The following is a 22,330-nucleotide window of genomic DNA, read 5'->3' as shown; positions in this document are numbered from 1 at the left end:
GCTCCTGGTATTTGCTTGCCATGTTTCTGCCCAGTCTGGAATTTTAGGGCCAAAAGAGGAAAGATAAACTGTTATCTCAAATTTGACATGTAAAAAATAATATGGGCTCAATGGTTGAGCATTGACCCAGGAACCAAGAGGTCGCTGGTTTGATTCCTGGTCAGGGCACATGCCTGGGTTGCTGGCTTGATCCCCAGTGGGGGTGTGTGCCGCAGGCAGCTGATTGATGACCTCTCTCACTGATGTTTCTATGTCTCTATCCTTCTCCCTTCCTCTCTTTCTAAAAAATATTAATAAAAAAATAATAATCTGGGAATATGACAATATAATTGAAAATTAGTCTAATTAGAGGTTGTATAATCACAGAACACACTTTTTCTGGCTGATCTTTATACACACGTAATTCCCCCTCTTTTTCTCCACCCCTCTCTAATATACAGTATATCTCCTCTTTTTTTTTTTTTTGGAGTTTAGAAGGATGTGCAAACCCTGCTCTGGACCTTTTCCCCAAGCCTTCCCATAGCATACATCTCCTCTAGGTTTTTTGCTTGTAGATTTATTTATTCCTGGACTAAAGCTGGTAGACAATCTTCACTGACTTGGATGAGTTTCATCCATTATCCCCAGAAGTATTGAGCTACCTGGGTTGCACATTCCTAGTCTATGCAAAATGCATTGGTTAGAACCAGCTCCATGAAGAGATACATGGATTACAAAACTTATAAAATGTAAAACACTAAATAGCCTAAGTTTTGTAAATCAGTAGGAGAAAGGCACAATAGTTTTGGCATATTCATATTGTGGAAAACTATGCAAGGGGGCAAAAAAGAAAAAAATAGATCTATCTTAAATACTGACATGGACAGATTTATAGGTTGCAAAAGGATATTAACATATATAACAAACATATAACATATAATATATATATATAAAATCAATCATATCATTTATGTTAAAAAAAACACATTGTGGGTCCACATATGTACATGTAAATGCATAGAAAACGCTGCAAAAGAAACATGAATGGTGAGTGGATACCTTGTTTAGACAGAGGAGGGGGAGATGTATGGAAGTTATCAACGGCATGTCAGCTTCATCTGTAATGTCTTAACTTACATTGTAATTTGCATGGAAAGTACTTGGATTACATGTGGCCAAGGGTTCCAAAAATCTTTTTATGGAACATAATGCATGCGACTATTAATTTCCAATCATAAACTCAGCCATGAAATTTGTAAAACATCTGCTCATGCTTGGAAATGAAACAACTGCATTATTAACCCAAATTATTTTTCCAAATTAAAATATTTAATGTAAAAATCACAGAAAGAATCTGCAAAGTTAAATTTCATTTTCACAACTTAAAATCAAGTAACTCAATTCTAGGAGTCATAACAGTATTGAGGACACCTAACTTATCTTTAATTGCAAATAATAAGAAATATGGGTTGGATTTAAATGAATGGGGGATCTTTCCAATTCCTACTAGAAATGAAAGTGACATATTGCTTCATTCATACTAACATGAGTTCTGTCTCTAAGGTGATGTTCACTCTTAGAGATGATGGCATCGGCTTTTCCCAATGATGCGGATTGAACACTGGAGCACAAGCTCTGACAAGGAGGAAACCAAGACCCAGAGAGGTCAGAGTTCAGCGTGAAGTGACATCTAAGGAGCGGCATGGCCAGGATTCCGGCTCGGGTTTCCACTACCAGCCCTGTGTGCTCTGCCAGGACATGCTGCCTGCTCTGATTCACCAACCTGTGAGAGACATCGTGCGTCTCTGTATCTGGCGCTTGCACGCATTCATCCCTGGCGATCATCTACCTACCTACCTACCCACCTGCTCCCTGGGCATCTCCGCTTGCTCACGCCCCCACGCTGCCCGCCTAGGGACCTTCATGGAGCCCGCAGCCACCAGGAAGGGTCCCCAGGATGGAGGGTGGGGAGTTGCAGTGCGCGGGATGGGGGTGGCGCTGCCCCCGCACTCACCTTGCCCGCCGCGGGCGCGGCCGCCAGCAGCAGTAGCAGCACCTGCACCAGCACCAGCACTGGCGGCAGCAGGAGGGCGGGCGGCCCACGCGCCGTCCAGGGGCTCATGGTGGGCACCTGCTCAGAGTTCCGGCGTGTCCGGGTCCCGCAGGCTATGCGGCCACCGCGTCCCTTGCGTGGCTCTCGGTAAGGGAGTCCGGCTGTGAAGCTGGTCTCGCCAGCCAGCCCGGGGCGTGTTTTGTAGGGCCCAGCAGCGCCGTCCGTCCCTCCCCACCCAGGCTTTTGACTGTGGCTCCAAGGGAGGGAAGCAGTGGCTCAGGTCCCGCCCTCGTCCCCCCTCCCCTCCAACTCACCGGGCTATGTCCCTCCGACCTGGGCGTCGTGCCCAGGAGGCGAGGAAGGGCCGAGCGCCTGCGGGGCAGGTGGGCGAGGGTCCAAGGTAAGGGGTGAAGGGAGTGATGCTCCCAAAGTCTTGGAGCCGAGGCGGAGCGGGACGGGGTGCGGGTCGGAGGTGGGGAATTTTGGGGGTGTGCGACGGGGAGGCGGCTGAGCAGAGTGAAGGGAGTGGCCAGCGGCCGTGCCCAGATTAAGTGGGAGGCGCGCAGGGTGTAGGCACTGGAGAGGGCCTGCCGGCTCCAGCTCCCGACGGTGCTATCTCACTGCTCGCTCTTCTCCAACCACCTGCACCTGGAAAGGCAGCTGAGTCGAGTCGCGCGGGATTGGGGCGCGGCAGAGCCTGGAGGTGCGCGCGGCGCCGGCTGGAGATGAGGCGGCTCCCGGCGCTGTGGGCGGCCCCCTGAGGTAAGGCGCCCGGGACCCAGTCTGGGCAGTCCCTGCCCTAGGGCCAGGAACACCTGCCGGTGGGGGCAGTGGAGGAAATCTGGCATCTCTGGTGGGGCGTGCGGGGTGGGGGGTGGGGGGCAGCCGGGGCCTGGGGGTTACCAGAGGAGAACGTGTCTGGCTCCCTGGCTTGTCTGCCTGGGTTTGAACTGGGCGCTGTGTGTTTTGATTAATTTGGAGGCTCAAGTTACCACCAGCCTGGCAGTCTGGGCACTCCGAAATGCCAAGAGCAAAAGGCAGCTGAGGCGAAAGAGAATGCCCATCCTATTCTCTGCTGTGCTGAACTGGCTTTTCAGGCTAAATCTTATCTGCGGAAGTGCAGGGGAAACCTAGAGCCATCTTTGTCCCGGGTGTCTCCCTCCCGGAGTGCCCTTGGTGAGGTGGCCTTGGAGGCAAACGTGCAGTTATCTGGCTCGTCAGGGCACACTCTTCAAAGCAGGGCTGGTGCCCTTTCTTGTGCCACTGACTACATTGACTCTGGGGATGCATTCAGACCCTTCTCAGAATAATGCTTTTAAATACATGAAATACAATTAAGTCAGAATCAGTTCTACTGGAATACAATGATCAGACTATTAAAGCCATGATATAACAACAGACGAATATCATTAGTATTGCATTAAATACCCAGACCTGATAACAGATTTATTAAAATAGCTTTAATCTCAAAGTAGTGATGACTGCAAAACTGAAATGTGACATGAAAACACCAGTGGCTGCAAACTCTCAGGAGCTGTCAATACTATTGTAGTTTGTTGCCCATATTCATGGACCAAGGAAATGCTGAGCTTCCAGGAAAGCTAGTGAAGCTGGAGGTGTCACTTTTACTTCCATCCAAGTTCACAGACCACCTGAATTCTTCTCCAGGTTTGGAACCCCTGTGTGGGAGCAGTGTCGCTGACATCTGCAGCAGTTGGTCATCAAACACTATCTGTGAAATATATGGTTTGGTCCCTGAGAACCACTTGCTTCAATTAGAATTGGGTCTGATGGTGTATTAGACCTCTGTAGGTGAACAAAACCCTGACAGTAGATGAATTGAAGACACACCCCTTTTCCTTTTAGCTGTAGAGTGAATATTATAGTCTTCCCTCTGTTTTTTTTTTAAATAATTTTTTAATTTTTTTATGCCTGCAATTTTCAACTGTGGTTGTGCATTAGAATCTCTTAAGGAGCCCCTAAAAACACTGATACCTAGTTCATCCCAAACCAATTACACCAGACTTTCCAGTGGTAGGACTCGGGTATCAGTTTGTTTTGAAGCTTCCAGGAGATTCCCACCTACAATCAAGTTTGAGAGCCACTGTTTTACTTGCATGTTTCAGTTAAGTTAGCTGCATTGAATCAGGGTCTCTTCTTAGCAAAATAATAAATGGACTTTTATTATTACATCTTCATTAAGATTTATTGCATTATTAAAAATATAAGTAAAATCAAATACTTGTTATATTTATTAAGATTATATATTTATGAAATATATATTAAACTTTTTATTAAGTCTTACATGTGCGCAGGCCACATATATTGCAGGGTGATATGTAGTAGCATCTTCCTAGTGACAGGGAGGTTCTTATGGACCTTCTCCTGCCATCCTGGGTAGACAGGACATCAGAGGCTCTGTTGAAATAACAGTGTCCAAGAATTCCAAGTGGCGTATGATAATCTTGTATGGACTTACACTACTTTCTGGGGGGGGAAAATAATCTCAAAGTTAGTGTTAAATGCTCCTCCTTTTTACTGAATTCCAGAAGATTTCTCAATTTGGACCTTAATTTCTTTTCCCTGAAACCAAGTCATTTTGATGAAAGACCAGACTTAGTTTTATCACCTTTGAAGTGGGAGGAGCAGTCAACTGCACCTCACTTCTGATGCCACAACAAAGCAGGAGAGAAACTTGTGATGTAAATATGAGGGGCGGGGGGAGGGACCAAACAGGTTTACACTTGTTCGTATGGAAAATAACACAATAATAATACAAAATAAACTCTCTGGTTTATGTACTCACAACTGTAAACCTACTTTTTCCCCACCCTGTACAGTAAGGAGGAAGCGTGGTTAAGACCTTGGTCTCCACAGTAAACTCTGAATTTTGAATTCTTTCCATACTTAATAGTGTGACCTAATCTCTCTGGGCTGGGTCTTCTCTTCTGTACACTGGGCATAATCATTGGGACCCACCTCAAGGAGTTATAGAAATCCAATGCAATGATCCAATAGAAGCCCTTTGCCCAGGGTCTTCACAAAACAATCGATAGTAGAATTTGATCCTCCAGTTGCATAAAGAAAATAAGGTGGATGAGAAATGGTGGCACAAGATAGAGATGTTCTCAGCTCAGTAGAAAAGGGTGAAGCACAATCCACTTGCTCCCTTGTGGTCAATGAACTATCCTTTGTATGTACAAAGGGCACAGAAATCTCTACCTTTGACTTTGGTGCCAGATAAGGGTTTTGAACAAAGTGAAGTGGTCATTGTCTTTGACAAGCCCTATATTATTATTTTTGCCTCCTTGTCATAATCACAGTATCATGTCTGTTCTCTGCACAATGCTGAAATATGTGGTAGCGTTGGCTTCCCTACACTTGAATGTAAACCCCATTAGGGCAGGGACCTTTTTGGTGTTCAATTGCTGAATGAATGATTGAAGTTGGTTACTAGTACTATTTGCTGAATGAATGACATTGGATGACTTGACAAATTCACTGAGGATTCACACCCAGGTCTTTTTTCTTCCAAAGTTCATGATCTTTCTTTGGATAGGGATGTGCTTCTGCTTTTGACGAGTTGCACTTTGCCAGACTGCTTGTAGCTCCTTGTTTAACCTTTTTAAAAGGTTAAATTTAATCTTAATTAATTTTAAAATTAATCTTGTTTTACTTAACCCTCCCCACTTAGTCATTCCTCTTCTTGTAAGAACTTTCTCTTTTCAACACCTCTAGAAGAGTTGACCCCTACGTTCTTTTAGAATCTCAGTCATTATCAACACATGTCAGTTCTTGCTATTACATCTCCAGATTCTTTTCTGAGCTCCTGGCCCTGCCTTAGTGCCTGCACGTATCAACTGTGGATTGCAGTAGCCTCCCCTGCAAGTTCTCTCCTGTGAAATCCATCATCTATGTTATAGTTAGAGTTCCACTAAAACTTCACATTGTCTCAGGAAGGTTAGATTACTTTGGGCGCAGTTACAAACAATCACTAAGCATCAGTCTTAGAGTAACAAGACATTTTTTTCTCCATTTACGCGACATGCTCATCACAGGATGTGGAGAGATGGGAAAGGTGAGGAGCTCTGCTTATTATGGCCTCTCAGGAACCTCCTGGAAAGTCTCACTCAACGTGTTCTTCTCAGAAGAGGAAGAGAATGTGCCAAATCAAAAACTGCTCTAAAAGCTTTCATGTGAATGTGACACATACTACTTCCCTGCACATTTCATTAGCCAAAGTGGTTATATGACCATGTTTCATTTTGCAAGTGGCAGGGAAATGAAATCTACCACATTCCTGGAAAGAGCTGGAAATATTTGGGGATCATTAGTAATGCCCATCACATACATCATGTCACTTGCTTATTTTAAAGCTTTCAGAGCTCTTCTTTGCCTTTACAGCTATTTTCTACACTTTCTAGAATAGAGTGGTCCAAAATCAATTTCTAAAAGCTCTCCTGTTTTGCCCCATACTTCTTTGGTTCACTCTGTACATTTTCTTCATGCCTTTGTACTTGCTGTTCTCTCCACTTCCGGGACCTTCCCTCTAGTCTTTATGGTGTAATTAACCTGTGTTTTCAGATCAAAGTCAAAGATCAAAGGTCATGGTCTCTGGGAAGACCTTTGTTCAAACCTTTATTATATAGCACAGAAACTGTCACGTATTTTACTTTTCTGGGTTACAAGGCCTTTGAGGGAAGAAACAGATTATTTTTTAACATAACTGAGACATTTAAAATATAAATTTATTGAGTTATAATTTATGTGCAGAAACTAGCACCCATTTTAAAGTACCTAAATCAAGGAGTTTTATAGATGCATTGACTCTGTGAAGCCAATACCACAATCATGATGCAGATCTTTCTATCACTCCCAAAAGTTGCTTCCTGCCCCTTTGCAGTCATCCCTCTGTCCATTCCATTTCCGGGCAACCACTGATTTGTTTTTGTCTCTGTAGAGTAGTAGGAATTTTCTAGAATTTTATGTAAACGGAATCACATAGTATGTACTCTTTTGTGTCTAGCTTCTTTGACTCAACAGAACAATATTTTTTCCTTTCTGTTGCTGAGTAGTATTCCATTGTATGGAGATCACTTTTAAAAAAATCCATTTACCTATTGTTGCACATTTGAATTGTTTCCAGTTTGGGGCTACTGCAAATCAAGCTGCTATGAATATTTTTGTTCAAGGCTTCGTGTGGACATGTGTTTTTATTTCTCTTGAATAAATACCTAGGAGTAAAATGGCTGATCATATGTGTGATGTATGTTTCATTATAAAAGAGACAGTTTTTTGAAGAGTTGTATCATTTACATTGTCACTAGCAATGTATGAGAGTTCTAGTTGCTCCATATATTTGTGGCGTGTTCTTTTGGTATTGTCAGTCTTTTAAATTTTAGCTATTCTAATACTGTACTTATGCAGTGCTATGTCAATGTGCTTTTCACTTCTCTGATAACTAATGATATTGAGAATCTTCTCACATAATTATTAATGATTTATAGAACTTCTGTGAGGTGAATCCTATCTAATAAAAGAGAAACATGCAAATTGACCGTACCTCCACTACACCCACAAGCCACGCCCACCAGCCAATCAGGAGCGAGTATGCAAATTAACCCAACAAATATGATGGTGGCCACAGAGCTGGAGCAAGCAGGAGGCTTGGGTTGCCCCCGGCAATGGAGGAAGCCAAGCTTCCCGCCTGCTCTGGCTGGCCCTGGCCTCTGCTCAAGGCTGCAAAGTTTCAATTATAGAAGATAAATAAATCCCAGATACCAGGGCCTCCACTTGGGTCACTGGGGGGCGTGGCTGGCCTGCAAACCACCACAGGCCCCTCGCCCAGGCTGCCCCATTCCCCAAGGGAACACCCACCCTGATCTGGGACACCCTTCAGGGCAAACCAGCTGGCCCCCACCCATGCACCAGGCCTCTATCCTATCTAATAAAATAGTAATATGCAAATTGACCATCACTCCAACACACAAGATGGCTGCCCCCATATGGACATAAGATGGCCGCCACAAGATGGCCAGCAGGGGAGGGCAGTTGGGAGGGACCAGGCCTGCAAGGGAGGACAGTTGGGAGCGATCAAGCCTGCAGGGGAGGGCAGTTAGGGGTGACCAGGCTGGCAGAGGAGGGAAGTTGGGGGCAACCGGGCCTGCAGGGAAGGACAGTTGGGGGGACCCAGGCCTGCAGGGGAGAGCAGTTGAGGGGGACCAGGCCTGCAGGGGAGGGCAGTTGGGGGGGACCAGGCTGGCAGGGGAGGGCAGTTAGGGGCAATCATGCTGGCAGGGGAGCAGTTAGGCATCAATTAGGCTGTCAGGGGAGTGGTTAGGGGGTGATCAGGCTGGCAGGCAGAAGCGGTTAGGGGCAATCAGGAAGGCAGGCGAGCAGTTGGGAGCCAGCAGTCCTGAATTGTGAGAAGGATGTCCAACTGCCCGGTAGGATTGGGCCTAAATGGGCAGTCAGACATCCCTCGAGGGGTCCCAGATTGGAGAGGGTGCAGGCTGGGCTGAGGGATACCCCCTCCCTATGCACGAATTTCGTACCAGGCCTCCAGTATTCAAATAAAAATGGTTGTTTTTATTCTACTGTTGAGTTATAGTTACTATGTATTCTGGATATAAGACCCATGCCAGATTTATTTATTATGAATATTTTCTCCTATTCTATGGTTTGTCATTTCCTTATTGGTGTCTTTTGAAAAGCAAATGTGTTTATTTTGATGAAATCAATCTAATTTATAAACTTTTTATTTTGTAAGGTTTGTGCTTTTCTTGTTTTCTGAGAAAATGTCATCTAAGCTAACGTGGCAAATATTGCTCCTGTTTTCTTCTTTTATAGTATTTTTACATTCAGGTCAGTGATCCATTTTGAGTTAATTTGGAGGTGTTGATGACAGGTTCCTTTTCTATATGGATGTATAGTTGTTTGTGCATCATTTGTTGAAAAGACTTCCTGTCTCCATTGCATTTCTTGGGCACCTTCATGCAAAATCACAAGTTTGGAGTTTTTTGTTCTATCCATACACACATTTCTCTTCTTTCATCTGTACCACATGGTCTTTATTACTAAAGCTTTATAGCAAGTCTTGAAATCAGGTAGTTGAAGTTTTCCACCTTTGTTGCTCTTTTAAAAAAATAGCTTATGCTACCCTAGATCTTTTGAATTTACATAGATATGAGTTTGGTTTGCTAATATTGTGTTAAGAAGAGTTGTGTCTATTTTAACACTTGACTTTCCTATTTCCTAGTTGGAAATGGTGCCTTTAAGATATCCAGCTGTCCTAGAGGAGTTTCTAGGTACCAAACATATAGAACTTCACATGAGAACTCAAATTTTCTGGGATTCACAGGAAACAGAACGTCTTTGGATCATAGTGTATCATTGCATTTATAATGGACTAGAGGCCCGATGCTCAAAATTCATGCAGGGGCTCGGCCCTCGCCATGGCAGCTGCCACGGCCCCCAGCCCCCGCTGCCGCAGCTTCATCCGAAGGCCATCCATGAGGATGTCCAGAAGGTCATCTGGTCTAATTAGCATAGTATGCTTTTATTATTATAGATTATTAATGCTATTACTATATTGAAGGCTAACTCTATGCTTCCAGACATTACATCCTTGGAACTCACTCATGAGTTTCCATGAATTTTGAAACTGTGTAGTATAGTGGTTAAGAAAGAAACTTTGGAGATGAATCCTGTAAATTTCACTTACTGATTATGTAACTTATTTGCAGAAAAAAAAAGTAATTATATCACTTACCTCAGGGTTATTTGCAAGATTACAGATCTGTATTAAGCCCTTAGCACAATGCTTAGCACATAGGTAGTCCTCTGAAAATGCTGCTCATCATAATTTCTTATGGTGGTACGATGATGATGATGACTAGGATGATGGTGGGGAAGAAGAGGAGAGGGGGGAAGCATCAGCAATAGCAATGGCGATAGCAGAAAGAGCCAGCTTTCTGGTTCATTAAATCAAATACCAACTTTTTCCTAGTGTCCTCTTAGTCAGCTTAGGTTAATTCTGATTCTCATTAGAATTGTTCTTCTCATATCTTCTTTTGAACTAACTGATGATTCATACCTCTCACTAATTTCTCTCTCCCGGTGTTTAAAACTGACTGTTATAGTTTAGTCTTTTTATTTCTCTTCCTATCTTTCCATACCAAGTCTGCCTAGGGTTTGCCCCAATTCCCAACTTTTTATTCCTTCTAAAATGTATTGGGAGGTCGTTTTTACTCTACAATGAATTAGGAATGAGGAAATAAACATTTATTGAGCAGAGCAAGCACTATGCTGGGCAATAGAATTAGACTCATGCAATTCTCTCAGGTATTAGTTTTACATACTGAGAAATCAAGAGCCCAGAGGAGTTACAGATTTACTCAAGGTTGCACTGCTAAGTGATCAAGATCTTAACATAAATATTTTTAACTCTAGAGCTCTGCTTTCATCCCTAACCATGAGGGCACAAGGAACCAGGAGAGGAAGGCAGCCAGTCTCTCAGGAGAAGGAAAGAAGTCATCTAAGGCAAACAAATGCTAACCTCACATTGTGGTTGTGGGATGGAGGATGGGCCTTGTCTGGTGGGATCACAGGGTATTACTGCCAGAGCTCACCCCAAAGGCAGTTCCTGGAGGTCTGAAAGGTCCAGAGACTTCTAGCCCTGCCCAGGAAAATCACAGACCAAGAGAAACCTGAGGATTAGTGTTTTTGGCAAGAGACCAGCAGCATTCTGAGTCAAAATGTCGTTCTTGAGTTGGAAATGAAGGGCCCATCCGGCTTTGAAAATTAGTTGTATATTTTTAGAGCATTTATCATTTCCATGTCTTTCCCATGTGGTAACATTATGATGTCAAATTTTCTGTTGATATTGGGAGGAGACAGCAAAGGACAATATGATAAGAAAAGCCAATATTGGGAGAGTGGTGGATTAGTTAAGATATGGTCCAGTTGGCCCTACACTAGCAAACTCAACTCCAAGGTCAACTGAGAACTCTGCAGCACTCTTAAACAATTCAACTGAACCAGGGGGGTAGGAAAGGTGGGGGTGGGTTTGACCATAATCCAGCAACATTCTAATCAAGTTGAAACTCAGAGTTATTCTCAAGAATTTACTTGAGTAGTTCTCAAGTTTATCCCTGTTGCTTCTTAGAGAATATGAAGCTCCAGTCACATTTCAGTGGTTCATGGACCACACAGATTCATGACCCACTTTAAAAACCTTGTGATGTTTGGTGAGATTGACCGTTTTTACTAAAAAGATCAAACTAACCTGAAGTCTTTGAAAGACTGCAGATAGAGTCAACCGGAAGATATGGGATTTTAGAAGGAGCAAAACCAAGCAACCAGCTTGTATGTTGGGAGGTTAGTTGATCTCTCTCTCTTTTTTAAATCTTCACCAAGAATATGTTTTTATTGATTTTTAGAGAGAAAGTGAAGGAGAGAGATTGATCAGTTGCCTCCCATACATGCCCTGTCCAGGGATCGAACCCACAGCCTACGTATATGCCCTGACTAGAAATTGAACCCACAACTGTTTTGGTGTATGGGACCACACTTCAAACAACTGAGCAACCCAGCCAGGGCCAGATGGTTTCTTAACAAGGAATGTGTGAACCTTGAAAGATGTCGGCCTCTACGGTAGATAGGGCATGCCATTCTTTATCTGGGAGCATTTTTTCTAGCCTTTGAGGCCCTTTGCTTTTTTTTTTTTTTTTTTCAAAATCTTAGCCTTTAGGAATTCTATTTTGGAAAGATAAAGGTATATACAAGTAGGTGTTCAAACCATTAAAAAAATTTGGCCTTAGAGAGTCTTCAAATAATTTAGTGTCAGAAGGTTAAAAGAAAAGAACATGTAGTCACTGAGTTAAGGGGAAGTTATTCTCTGAAAGAACAAAAACATTATTATTAAAAAGAATGCAGACTTAATGTTACTTGGGAAAAGAGAAGACATTATACTTCTGCTACCTTTTTAGCAGAAGATTCTGCTGCTCAGTCTCCAGTTTATCTGGTCCTCCAATCTTGGCCATTGCCCACCCCAACTCCCCAGTCAATGAGAACCCCAGCAGAGTGTACTTTTTTCAAGATTGGGTTACAGAGAAAACACATTCCCCATGGTAGAGATTGTGATTTGAAATATCTCAGATCTTGTTCCCAGACTTAGCATTTGGAAGATATTCTCAGTGGAGTTAGAATCTAAAATTTTCATAAGAAAAGAAATGACCCGCTCCAGCCGGTTTTGCTCAGTGGATAGTGTCACCCTGCGGACTGAAGGATCCCAGGTTCGATTCAGGTCAAGAGCACATGTCCTGGTTGCCAGCTCGATCCCCAGTGGGTTGGGGGTGGGGGCAGGCAGGAGGCAGCTGATCAATGATTCTCTCTCATCATTGATGTTTCTATCTCTCTCTCCCTCTCCCTTCCTCTCTGAAATAAAAAAATATATATATTAAAAAAAAAAAAAGAAAAGAAATGACCTCAGGGAGCTGGAAGAACAGTACTATTTACTGAATATACATGCTGGAAACCACTGATGTAAATACATACTGGGAAAGTGCCTGTGGACCTCACTTGGGCTGGTGAGCAAGGGGGATGCCAAAGACCCAGGGCACCTAAGTTCACTTTCCCTCTGTTGGGGGTTTCCAGATGAGCTCCCTGATGTGTCACGGCCTTTGGACCTGTTGTCCAGGTCAGTTTGCTCAAGTAACAGGCACTGACTCTAAGACTGCACCAGGAATAGCTTTTGGGAATGAGCTAGTCTTCAATCCTCTCATGAAACCCTCTATCTTTTTGCATTTTCTTCTCTTGAAAAGAGCTGTTTATGATTACTCTGCATATCTGTTTTTGTTTTGTTTTTTTTTTCTAAATTAAGGCTTGTACTTTGTCTTGACCTGTTCCCCATTTTTTAATGTTATACTCGACCTCAGGGCATTTCTGGATACATCCTTCCTCCCTCATCCTCATTTCTACTCTCAGTTTCCTAATTTCAGCTTTCCAAGAGGACTGATCCAGATTATCTTTCGGCAACACCCTCCAGCCCAGAGCCAGAGTTCAGTGTCACTAAGCCAAACCTTAGGTTGGTCAGGTGGTTATCCCAACATGTCAGTGTGACTGGGGAAATAGCATCAGGTGATGAAAACCTTGTCACCCCCACCTAGCCGGGCTGACAGGGCTAGGATGAATCAGTCTATGGAGAACACCTCTGCCTTGAGAATAAAAGTGGGCAAAATAAATCATGTTCTTTGAAAGGCACACAACTTTTGCAGAAGTCTCCTAGCTAAGCAATTCTCCAAAGCTATCGTTTGCATATGTGTTCATGGCATAGCACTTTGGATTGTTTGGAGATTTTGGTGTTTTGGGTTTTTTTTTTGTAGTAGTGATAGACTTCACTGGAAACACAGTGTCAAGCGATAACAGCCATTTATTTGTGAGATGAGTGGTTCTCAACCTTTCTAATGCCGCGACCCTTTAATACAGTTCCTCATGTTGTGGTGACCCCCAACCATAAAATTATTTTTGTTGCTACTTCACGACCCACAGGTTGAGAGCCACTGCTGTAGAGCCTAAGACCATCGGACAACACAGATACTTACATTACGATTCATAACAGTAGCAAAATTACAGTTATGAAGTAGCAACGAAAATAATTTTATGGTTGGGGGTCACCACAACATGAGGAACTATATTAAAGGGTCGCGGCATTAGAAAGGTTGAGAACCACTGGGTTAGAGGGATGCTGTTCTAAGTGATGGGGTATTTTTTTGTTTGATGGAATTGTTAACGTAAAAACATTCAAACCTGTAAAGAATTTTTGTGAGTTTATTTGAGCCAAACTGTCGACAATTACTGGGAAGCAGAATCTCAACGTATTGGGATAATGCTCCAGAGAATGGTGGTTTTTCATCTTGTTTTATACATTTCAATCAAAGGAGGAGATGTAAATGGGTTACATGAAATCCATTGGTGTTAGATTAGAGAGGCAGGAGAAAGCAAAGCGAGGAAACCTCTGGCATTGGATAAAAAGTAAAATGATAGACAAATACTTCTTTTTACTTAGGTGGGTACAGGATAGTTTACAGCCAACAGTTAACATGATAACAGTAGCAGTGAAGGAATTTATGGTCTCAGTCGTGGTGCGAGGCACGTGTGGTTGTGCCCTGAGGGGTTCAGGAAAAGGGAAGTTACAAGTTAACCCTGATATTTACTGACATGCTTGTTATGGTAGATGCAAAAAGACAATAGGCTCAGTTAAGGTAAGACTGCCCTTTGTCAGGGAAGATACTGGCCCAGGACATGACTATCTACTATAAACTGCTTTTAGTTTAAGTTTTCATTTCAGATCATCCTTTGTGGGTACTTTAGGTCTTTGAGTTTGCAAAACTGTCATGAAGGCCTTTTTTCGTCCTCAAAATAAGAAAAGTTTGGTTGAGACAGAAGTGTTTATGCTCTTAACACAGGCAGTTGCAACAAATAAAATCCTCATAGATTATTGTGGATTAAGTGTGACAGCCTTTTGTGAACTGTAGAGTGTAATGTATAATGCTGTTCACAGTGTCCAGCTGAGAGAAGATGTGGCTGTGCTTAGCTATTGCTGCAGCTTAGGCAGGAAAACAGTCCTAAAGTTTGGCTTGATTTAGGCTAGACAGGCTGTGGGGTAGTTATCTGAGGCTCACTCCAGGTGAACCAGTGAACAAGGGAACTTTGGCAGCTCATTCAGGGCAGAGATCTTCAAACTGAGCTTCATGGACTTTTGGAGGACAAAAGATTCTTAAGATTCATGCAGGCAGCTTGGAAAATTAAATAAAGGAATCAATTTCTAGATTCTCAACTGCTATATATATTCTTTCTTAGAATTGTTCTATCTGGCCCTAACCGGTTTGGCTCAGTGGATAGAGCGTCAGCCTGCAGACTGAAGGGTCCCAGGTTTGATTCCAGTTAAGGGCATATACCTTGGTTGCAGGCACATCCACAGTAGGGAGTGTGCGGAAGGCAGCTGATCGATGTTTCTAACTCTTTATCCCTCTCCCTTCCTCTCTGTAAAAATCAATAAAATATATATTTTTTTTTAAAAAAAGAATTGTTCTATCTGAAAATGGTCCAGGTTCTAAGCTCCCCTTTTACACTGGTCCTTCCTCTACTTTTTAAAAGAAAGATATATCCTTACCCCATTCCCCTGCCCCCATCCATCCCCAACGTTACCACCCTGCTTTACCCCAGAGTATAAGGACTGTTTACGGGGCCAAGTGATGTGCAGTGTAAATGCCAGTGTTGAGAATGGAAAGCGTTCTACCTCCTGGGCTCCACATCCTCTGGACCAGGTGGTTCCCAACTTTTGCAGTCATCACAATGGAAGGAAAGCTGAAACATCACTCAAAATAATTCTGGATGATAAAGTCTATATTGCTTTTGGTATACAATTTAATGACATTTGTATAACAAATGCTTTTTATTCACAACTTCTTATTTTTTGTGAATATGTTTTATTAGAATTTACAGCTTTAAAATTTAAAACAGAAGTAGGATTGTTGTTGAACCTGTCTTATTCCAGTAAGACGTATTATTAATTTAGGGGTAAATGGAGATACAAAAAAGCCCCATTCATTCATTACCAACTACAATTCCAAAAAAATTTCACTTTTAATGTTTAATAATTGTCTATCAAAATTTAAATTTATTTGATGAATGACATACTACTAATCATCATAATGATAAGCCAATCCAGGAGAAATACATTTTTTAAGACTTAGAGATTTGTGATCATAGGATATAAAAATATTCCATTTATATAATTTTTTGTTGCAGAGAAGTATGATAGGGTGATCAATATGATTTTCAAGTATAAAATTATATTGCACTAGGGTGTATGTGGGGAAAGAGAATATAAATATGAATTCAAGAAGAAAATTAATATAAAATTTCTGTTGTTCAAGAACTTGCACACATATATTTTAAACTGATGGTGGTGGAAATTAATTGCCATGGCCTTATGATTTCTTGGCCACACCTGAAATAGTTCTGCAACAGCTTTATTTTATAGGTCATCATTTACAGTGTTCCAAATTATACTCTTTGGAACTATTTAAAAGAAGATGAAAGTTTTTAGATATGAACTTGAAAAAAAAGAAGAGGTAGTGTGCATAGGTTTTTCAAAATTCTTATGGGGAGTAAGAGAACAGAAAAGTCTGAAGGCTGCCATGCTGGGGAAGGGATATGTATTACAGTCAGTTCTGCTATTTATTAGCTCTGTTACTTTGCATAGATTACTTGCATTTATCCAGTTTGTTTTTTCTGTACAATGGAAATAATACTTTTCTTACTAAACTTGATGAAAAGGAAGTGACTTGATGTGAACAACACTTAGCAAAGAATCCTACATATGGTCAGTAAATGCTTGTTTCTCTTCACTTCCCCCAAAGCTGTTATGGTTCCTCTCCATCTCCCTCACTCGCCCTTCCTCCACTCCCTCACCTGTATTCAGAGTTAGCCTTATCTTACATTTCCTATTTAATATATTGGTTTCACATTCTGAAGGTCCCAAAGTGTCTTCCCCCAATTTATTCATCCAACAAATACATCCTGGAGCACTTACTGTATTCCAGACATTAATATGGCACTGGGGATAAATCCGTGAATAAAAACAGATGAAATCCCTTTATCGCACTGTTGAGAGTATCCATGGGTTATGCATGTATGCATATAATTTCTTTGGTTAATCTCCTCCCATCCACCCTACCCCTCTCACCTCTGAGATCTGTCATTCTGTTCCATGCATCCATGCCTCTGGACCTATTAGTGTGGTGAAGGCCTGGGATGGGGTGGGGCCTAGGTGGAGGAGGGAGAGGAGAAAATAGGGGACATCTGTAATAATGTCAACAATAAAAAATAAACTTAAAAACAAAGAAGAAATCCCTGTGGTCATAGACCATATACGATAACTAAGTGCATGGTGATGAGAATGCATTGGGTACTCCCCATATAGCTGTGTCTGTCTGTTGTTATCAGTGTCCTTTCACATTGGGCAGTCCCACTAATGGGGAGACCAGTTAGGTTTTCTGCAGACTGTTCCATCTGTCCATCCATCCATCTGTCCAGCCATCCAGCAATTCAATTAAAATGTACAAAGAAACTCCTAGGTATCAGGACCATGATCCATGATAAGGCATTCTTACTCTGAAAGATGACTATAGCAATACTCTATTTTAATAAAATCCCCTTTTGTACCCCCTTTATCACAATTATGCATAGAGAATAATTGCATCATTGTATCTCTTTTGGGGTAAAAATGAAAATATCTCTGATTTTTCTCTAATTTCTGCCTGTGCTTTCTATTTATTTAAAACTAGAGGCCCGCCAAAACCGGTTTGGCTCGGTGGATAGAGCGTCGGCCTGTGGACTGAAGGGTCCCGGGTTCGATTCCAGTCAAGGGCATGTACCTTGGTTGCGGGCACATCCCCAGTGGGGGGTGTGCAGGAGGCAGCTGATCGATGTTTCTCTCTCATCGATGTTTCTAGCTCTCTATCCCTCTCCCTTCCTCTCTGTGAAATATCAATAAAATATATTTTTGAAAAAAAAAAATAAAAAAAAAATAAATAAATAAAATAAAAAAAATAAAACTAGAGGCCCAATGCACGAAATCTGTGCAGGGGCTCAGCCCTCATAGCCCCAGTTTCATCTGGAAGATCATCCAGAAGGACGTCCAATCTAATTAGCATATTACGCTTTTATTATTACAGATATCAAGTACATTTTAAATGATTCAAACCAATTCATGTATTCCTTCCAAAACAATAATTTGTTTTCTTGAGACTGGCTTCTAGAATGCAACTAAAAAAGCCTTTATTTAAAAGGATAAATTTAGGGATGGGAAAAGATCTGGGCACTCAAAGAGATTCTGTTTCTATTGATTTTGAAACTGTATCATGGAATGTTGTTCTACCACTTACTTAGAAAACTTACTTAGAAAACTAGTCTCTCATAAATACAGCATTGAGTTAGCTTATCCAGATTTTACCCAGAAATTTAAAAATAGCTTGTAATATTCAACACTCCTAATTTTCTTCTCTCTACCCAATTCTGGTGTTCAGAGAAGCCAGTTTTTAAGATGAGACATTTCAATTCTTTGAGCCAAAATTATCTTTTATCAAAGTCTTAAGTTCTTTGAGTCAAAACAGTCTTTCTTATTTTATTGAGATAAAGTTCACAAAATAAAATTCATCTTTTTGACTTCTTTAGAGTTTATAATTCAGTGTTTTTTAGTATATTCAGAATGTTGTGCAACCATCACCACTATATAATTCCAGAACATTTCCATCACCCCAAAAGAAACTCTGTATGACCCAATTCTCCTCTTTGCCAACCTCTCGTAATTACTACTCGATTTTCTGTCTCTATGGATTTGCCTGTTTTGGATATTTCACCTACATGGAATCATAAAGTATGTGACTCCTTTCACTTAGCATGGTATTTTTAAGGTTCACCCATGTTGTAGCATGTATCAATCTTTCATTTTATTGTATGGCCAAAGGCAATGTATGGTTATAGCACATTTTGCTTATCCAGTCATCAGTTGATGGACACTTGGCTTGTTTCTGCTTTTGGGCTATTATGAATAATTCTACTATGAATATTCATGTGCAAGTTTTTGTGTGAACATATATTGCCAATTCTCTTGGTTATATAGTTAGAAATGGAATAGCTGGGTCAGATGGTAACTCTTATGTTACACTTTTTGAGGCACTATCAAAACGTTTCCACATTAGTTGTATCATTTTACATAAAAATATATTACATATATTTGTTGTATGTGTGCAAAATATGTATTTCTACACTACATGGTTCCTTTCCTACTTTCAAGCACTCAAGTGAATTTAAATTGGATTTTCAAGAAAAACAATTAAATAGAAGAAAATCCCACTTAGAGAAATGAAGCAATACTTTCTATGCAAGCATTTTATGTATATATGTGTATATAGATACATCTTTTTACATCTCAAAAATATATTTGACATATAAAGAATTTGAGAATATTTTTATTTTTAAGAATAAAAATTGATATTTATTTAGTTTAACCACCACTAAGGAAAGATTATATAATTTTTTTTGAAGTTTTGTTTCAAAAAATATTTTTATCACTAACTATGGACAAGGAAAGTAATTATTTCAACCTTATAATCCATACTGTGTTTTAAGGGATATGTTTATATTTACCATGTACAGACTTTAAACCTCACTTATGAACGGGAATCCTCCAGAAGAGAAGACTAAGGACTCAGACTGGCTGTGCTGTAAGCCATGCACATGGAGTTAGTAAGGTGCTCTTTCAGGTGGTTCAAGCTCTTAGCCACAAAGCCCTGGTGAGTATCCTCAGTGTTTCTATTCAATAATAATGCTTACCCAATGTTGTTGTTTTTTAAAATATTTTTATTTATTTCAGAGAGGAAGGGAGAGGGAGAGAGAGATAGAAACATCAATGATGAGAGAGAATCATTGATCGGCTGCCTCCTGCACACCACCTACTGGGGATCGAGCCCACAATCCGGGCATGTGCCCTTGACCAGAATTGAACCTGGGACCCTTCAGTCCACAGGCCAACACTCTATCCACTGAGCCAAACTGGCTAGGGCTCAATGTTGATTTTATAGGTATGAATTATATGAATGCTTCATGTGTCAAAAAGCCAGTCATTCCAGAAATCTATGGGTTATGCCTGCCATTTTGCATCTCATTTTTATTATTAAACACAAATCCTTTCTATTCTCCCTGAATTGCACCCACATTCTCTTACTGAATGGGAAGGTGCTCATTTAAAGGCTGCAGGTTCTGGCTCTTACACACTGAGTTTGAAGAGCAAAAAGTTCCTGTATGTCCAGAGCAACAGAGTCCCTATAATTAGCAGAGTTAGTTCAACACATTTCACGAGTGTGGTAAGCAGGATACATATCCCCAAAGAAGTGTACATCCTAATCCCATGACTATGTTTTGTTTTGTGGCAAGGGAGACTTACAGTTGCACATGGAATTAAGATTACTAATCAGCTAAACTTTCCAGGGGGAGATTATCTTGGATTATCAGAGTTGCTCCAGTATAATCAGAAGGGCCCTTCGAAGTAGGAGAAGGAGGCAGGAGAGTGAGAGTCCAAGAAGAGATGTGGTAGAAGAGGAGGAGGTCAGAGGGATACAGCAAGAGAGAGACTGGACCTGGCCCTGCTGGTGTTGAAGATGGAAGTGAGCACGAGCCAAGGAATGCGGGCAGCCTCTAGAATCCAAGGCAGGGAAACCGGGTCTCCCCTGGCACCTCCAGAAGGAACACAGCCCTGCCAACACCTTGATTTTTGCCAGTGAGACCCATCTCGGACTTCTGACCCCCAGACCATAAGATAATGAATGTGTGTTATGTGTTAAGCCTCTGAGGTTGGGTAATGTGTTACAGCAGCAGTAGGAAGCTAATATGATATTGTTACAAGTGACTAAAAGAGACATTGGGAGTTAAGGCAGAGGAACATTAAATAATGAAAAATATGAAAAGTTTTCAAGCTGATGAACACATATTATGGGCAATGAAAGAGGAGAGGGTGGTGGAAAGGAGCATGTACTTATCAGAAGTGCAGTCAAGAGTTACTTGTTTGGAGAGGATGTGGGGGAAACTGCAAAGTAATCTTAATTTTGAATGGTTCTTTAAAGAACTCATTATTTTTAAACATAAACCGCAGGAGGAGGAGGAAGGAGAGACTCAGACCTGACCTGACCACCCCCATCCCAACTTGGTACCACTCTGCCTGTGACTTTTTGAGCACATTATTCAACATTTCTGAGTCCCTTTGCATTGAGTAAAATGTGAAAAAACATATCCTGGCTACAGTTTTAAGGAGACTTTATATATAGATGGAGGCCTGAATTGCTATAAGATGGAACCTGTCCTTATTTACAAATGTCCAACGTGGTACAGAGCCACTTAACAAACAATGATTGTAAATACTTTAACTTGATTGAAAACAGTTTATTACTGTGTTTAATACCTCTTTCACTTTTTTATTCTCTTAATTCACTTAGTTGCTTCACTGAAATGCCCACCTGACCTTTTGGGGGATTTTCATGAATTCAAATAGAAGGGTCAGGAAAAGGGGAACTTCAGTGTGGAAATCAGTAAGTGTGGCTAGACCCACCCCTGTCTCCCGTGGTCCAGCCAGGGCCTCCTCCAGGGGCATGGCTCTGTGGGTGGCCGTGGTGTTTACCAGCATCTCAGCACAGGACAAAAGAGTAGAGGGTGGAGAATGAAGGCTCACTCAGGACAGGAGGTTCAGTGAGGAGATGACTACACAGAACAAAGGATAGGCTGGCAGAGAACTCATGGCCCAGGCTGGGGCCCTTCTCCCAGCCTTGGGGATGATGTGACTGGAAGCCCCAACTCCATCATAGCTGTTTTAAGGGTAAATATAGAAGCTCTTGGACAAATATAAGACCAAAGCCAATGATTGTGAATGTTTAGTGGTCACCTTGGTCAGTCCCAGCTGCTCTGACAAACACCATAGACTGCATGGCAACAGGAATTTATTTTTCACAGGTCTGCAGGCTGGAAGTCCAAGATCAGGGTGTCAGCAAGGTGGATTCTGGGGAGGGCTCTCTTCCATGCTGTGGACTGCTGCCTTCTCCTTGTATCTTCACATGGTGGAAAGAGGGTGGGAGAGCTCTCTGGGACCCTTTTATTAGGACACTAATCACATTCATGAGAATTCCACCCTTTTGACCGAATGCCATCCCAAAGACCACATCTCATAATACTATCATATTGGGGTTAGGATTTCAACATATGTATTTGAGGGACACAAATATTCAGTCCATACAGTGGTCCCTTTTGGTTCATCTCTCCTCTGTTAAAATTTGTTTATAATAATGAAGTTACTCCAGTTAGATTTCTGCCTCAATAATAAGACCCCGAACTACCTAACTCTTCCCTAACTAGTCCATATTATTTCCACTGCCTTCCAAACTATCTCCCTGTCCAGTTAGGTTTCCTTCCCTCCTACTTCCTTCTAGCTGGCTTTCCTTAATGTCGTTCAGCATACACTGTCTTTGCACCGTTCCTGAGCAAAGCCTCTCCTCTCTAGTTTTCATTCCGAGAGTCATTTTCCTTCACTCATCTATCCATCCAGGCCTCACCTTCAGTGTCTCCATAGTACCCAGCACAATGAGGACCTCACTAAGGGTGTGAGTACTTCTGGACTGATTATAAGGGAAAAGGTAATGAAGACCACTAGAGAGAGGATAACGTTTATCTTGTCACCAATGACAA

The 22,330-nt window shown here is 41.6% G+C and overlaps 2 protein-coding genes across 2 annotated transcripts in view; one reads left to right on the top strand and one right to left on the bottom strand.

Moving 5' to 3' along the window:
• The window catches only part of COL4A3 (collagen type IV alpha 3 chain), a gene marked incomplete at its 5' end in the record, with an annotated part of 120,583 nt that extends 118,482 nt beyond the window's left edge, over positions 1-2,101 (bottom strand). Inside the window, one exon of the mRNA XM_080670483.1 lies at positions 1,994-2,101. Within this exon, the coding sequence (XP_080526609.1) occupies positions 1,994-2,101 (108 nt within the window). The remainder of the gene's footprint in view (positions 1-1,993) is intronic.
• Positions 2,102-2,742: 641 nt separating this feature from the next.
• COL4A4 (collagen type IV alpha 4 chain) overlaps positions 2,743-22,330 on the top strand; it is a 111,354-nt gene continuing 91,766 nt past the window's right edge. The window contains exons 1-2 of the mRNA XM_080667257.1: positions 2,743-2,794; positions 19,259-19,395. Of these exons, the coding sequence (XP_080523383.1) occupies positions 19,334-19,395 (62 nt within the window). The 5' untranslated portion in view covers positions 2,743-2,794; positions 19,259-19,333. The remainder of the gene's footprint in view (positions 2,795-19,258; positions 19,396-22,330) is intronic.

Source organism: Plecotus auritus, assembly GCF_963455305.1.
Source record: "Plecotus auritus genome assembly, chromosome: 5".
NCBI classification, from domain to species: Eukaryota; Metazoa; Chordata; class Mammalia; order Chiroptera; family Vespertilionidae; genus Plecotus; species Plecotus auritus.
The sequence above is the reverse complement of the archived record's forward strand: the minus strand, read 5'-3'. Positions and strand labels throughout refer to the sequence as shown.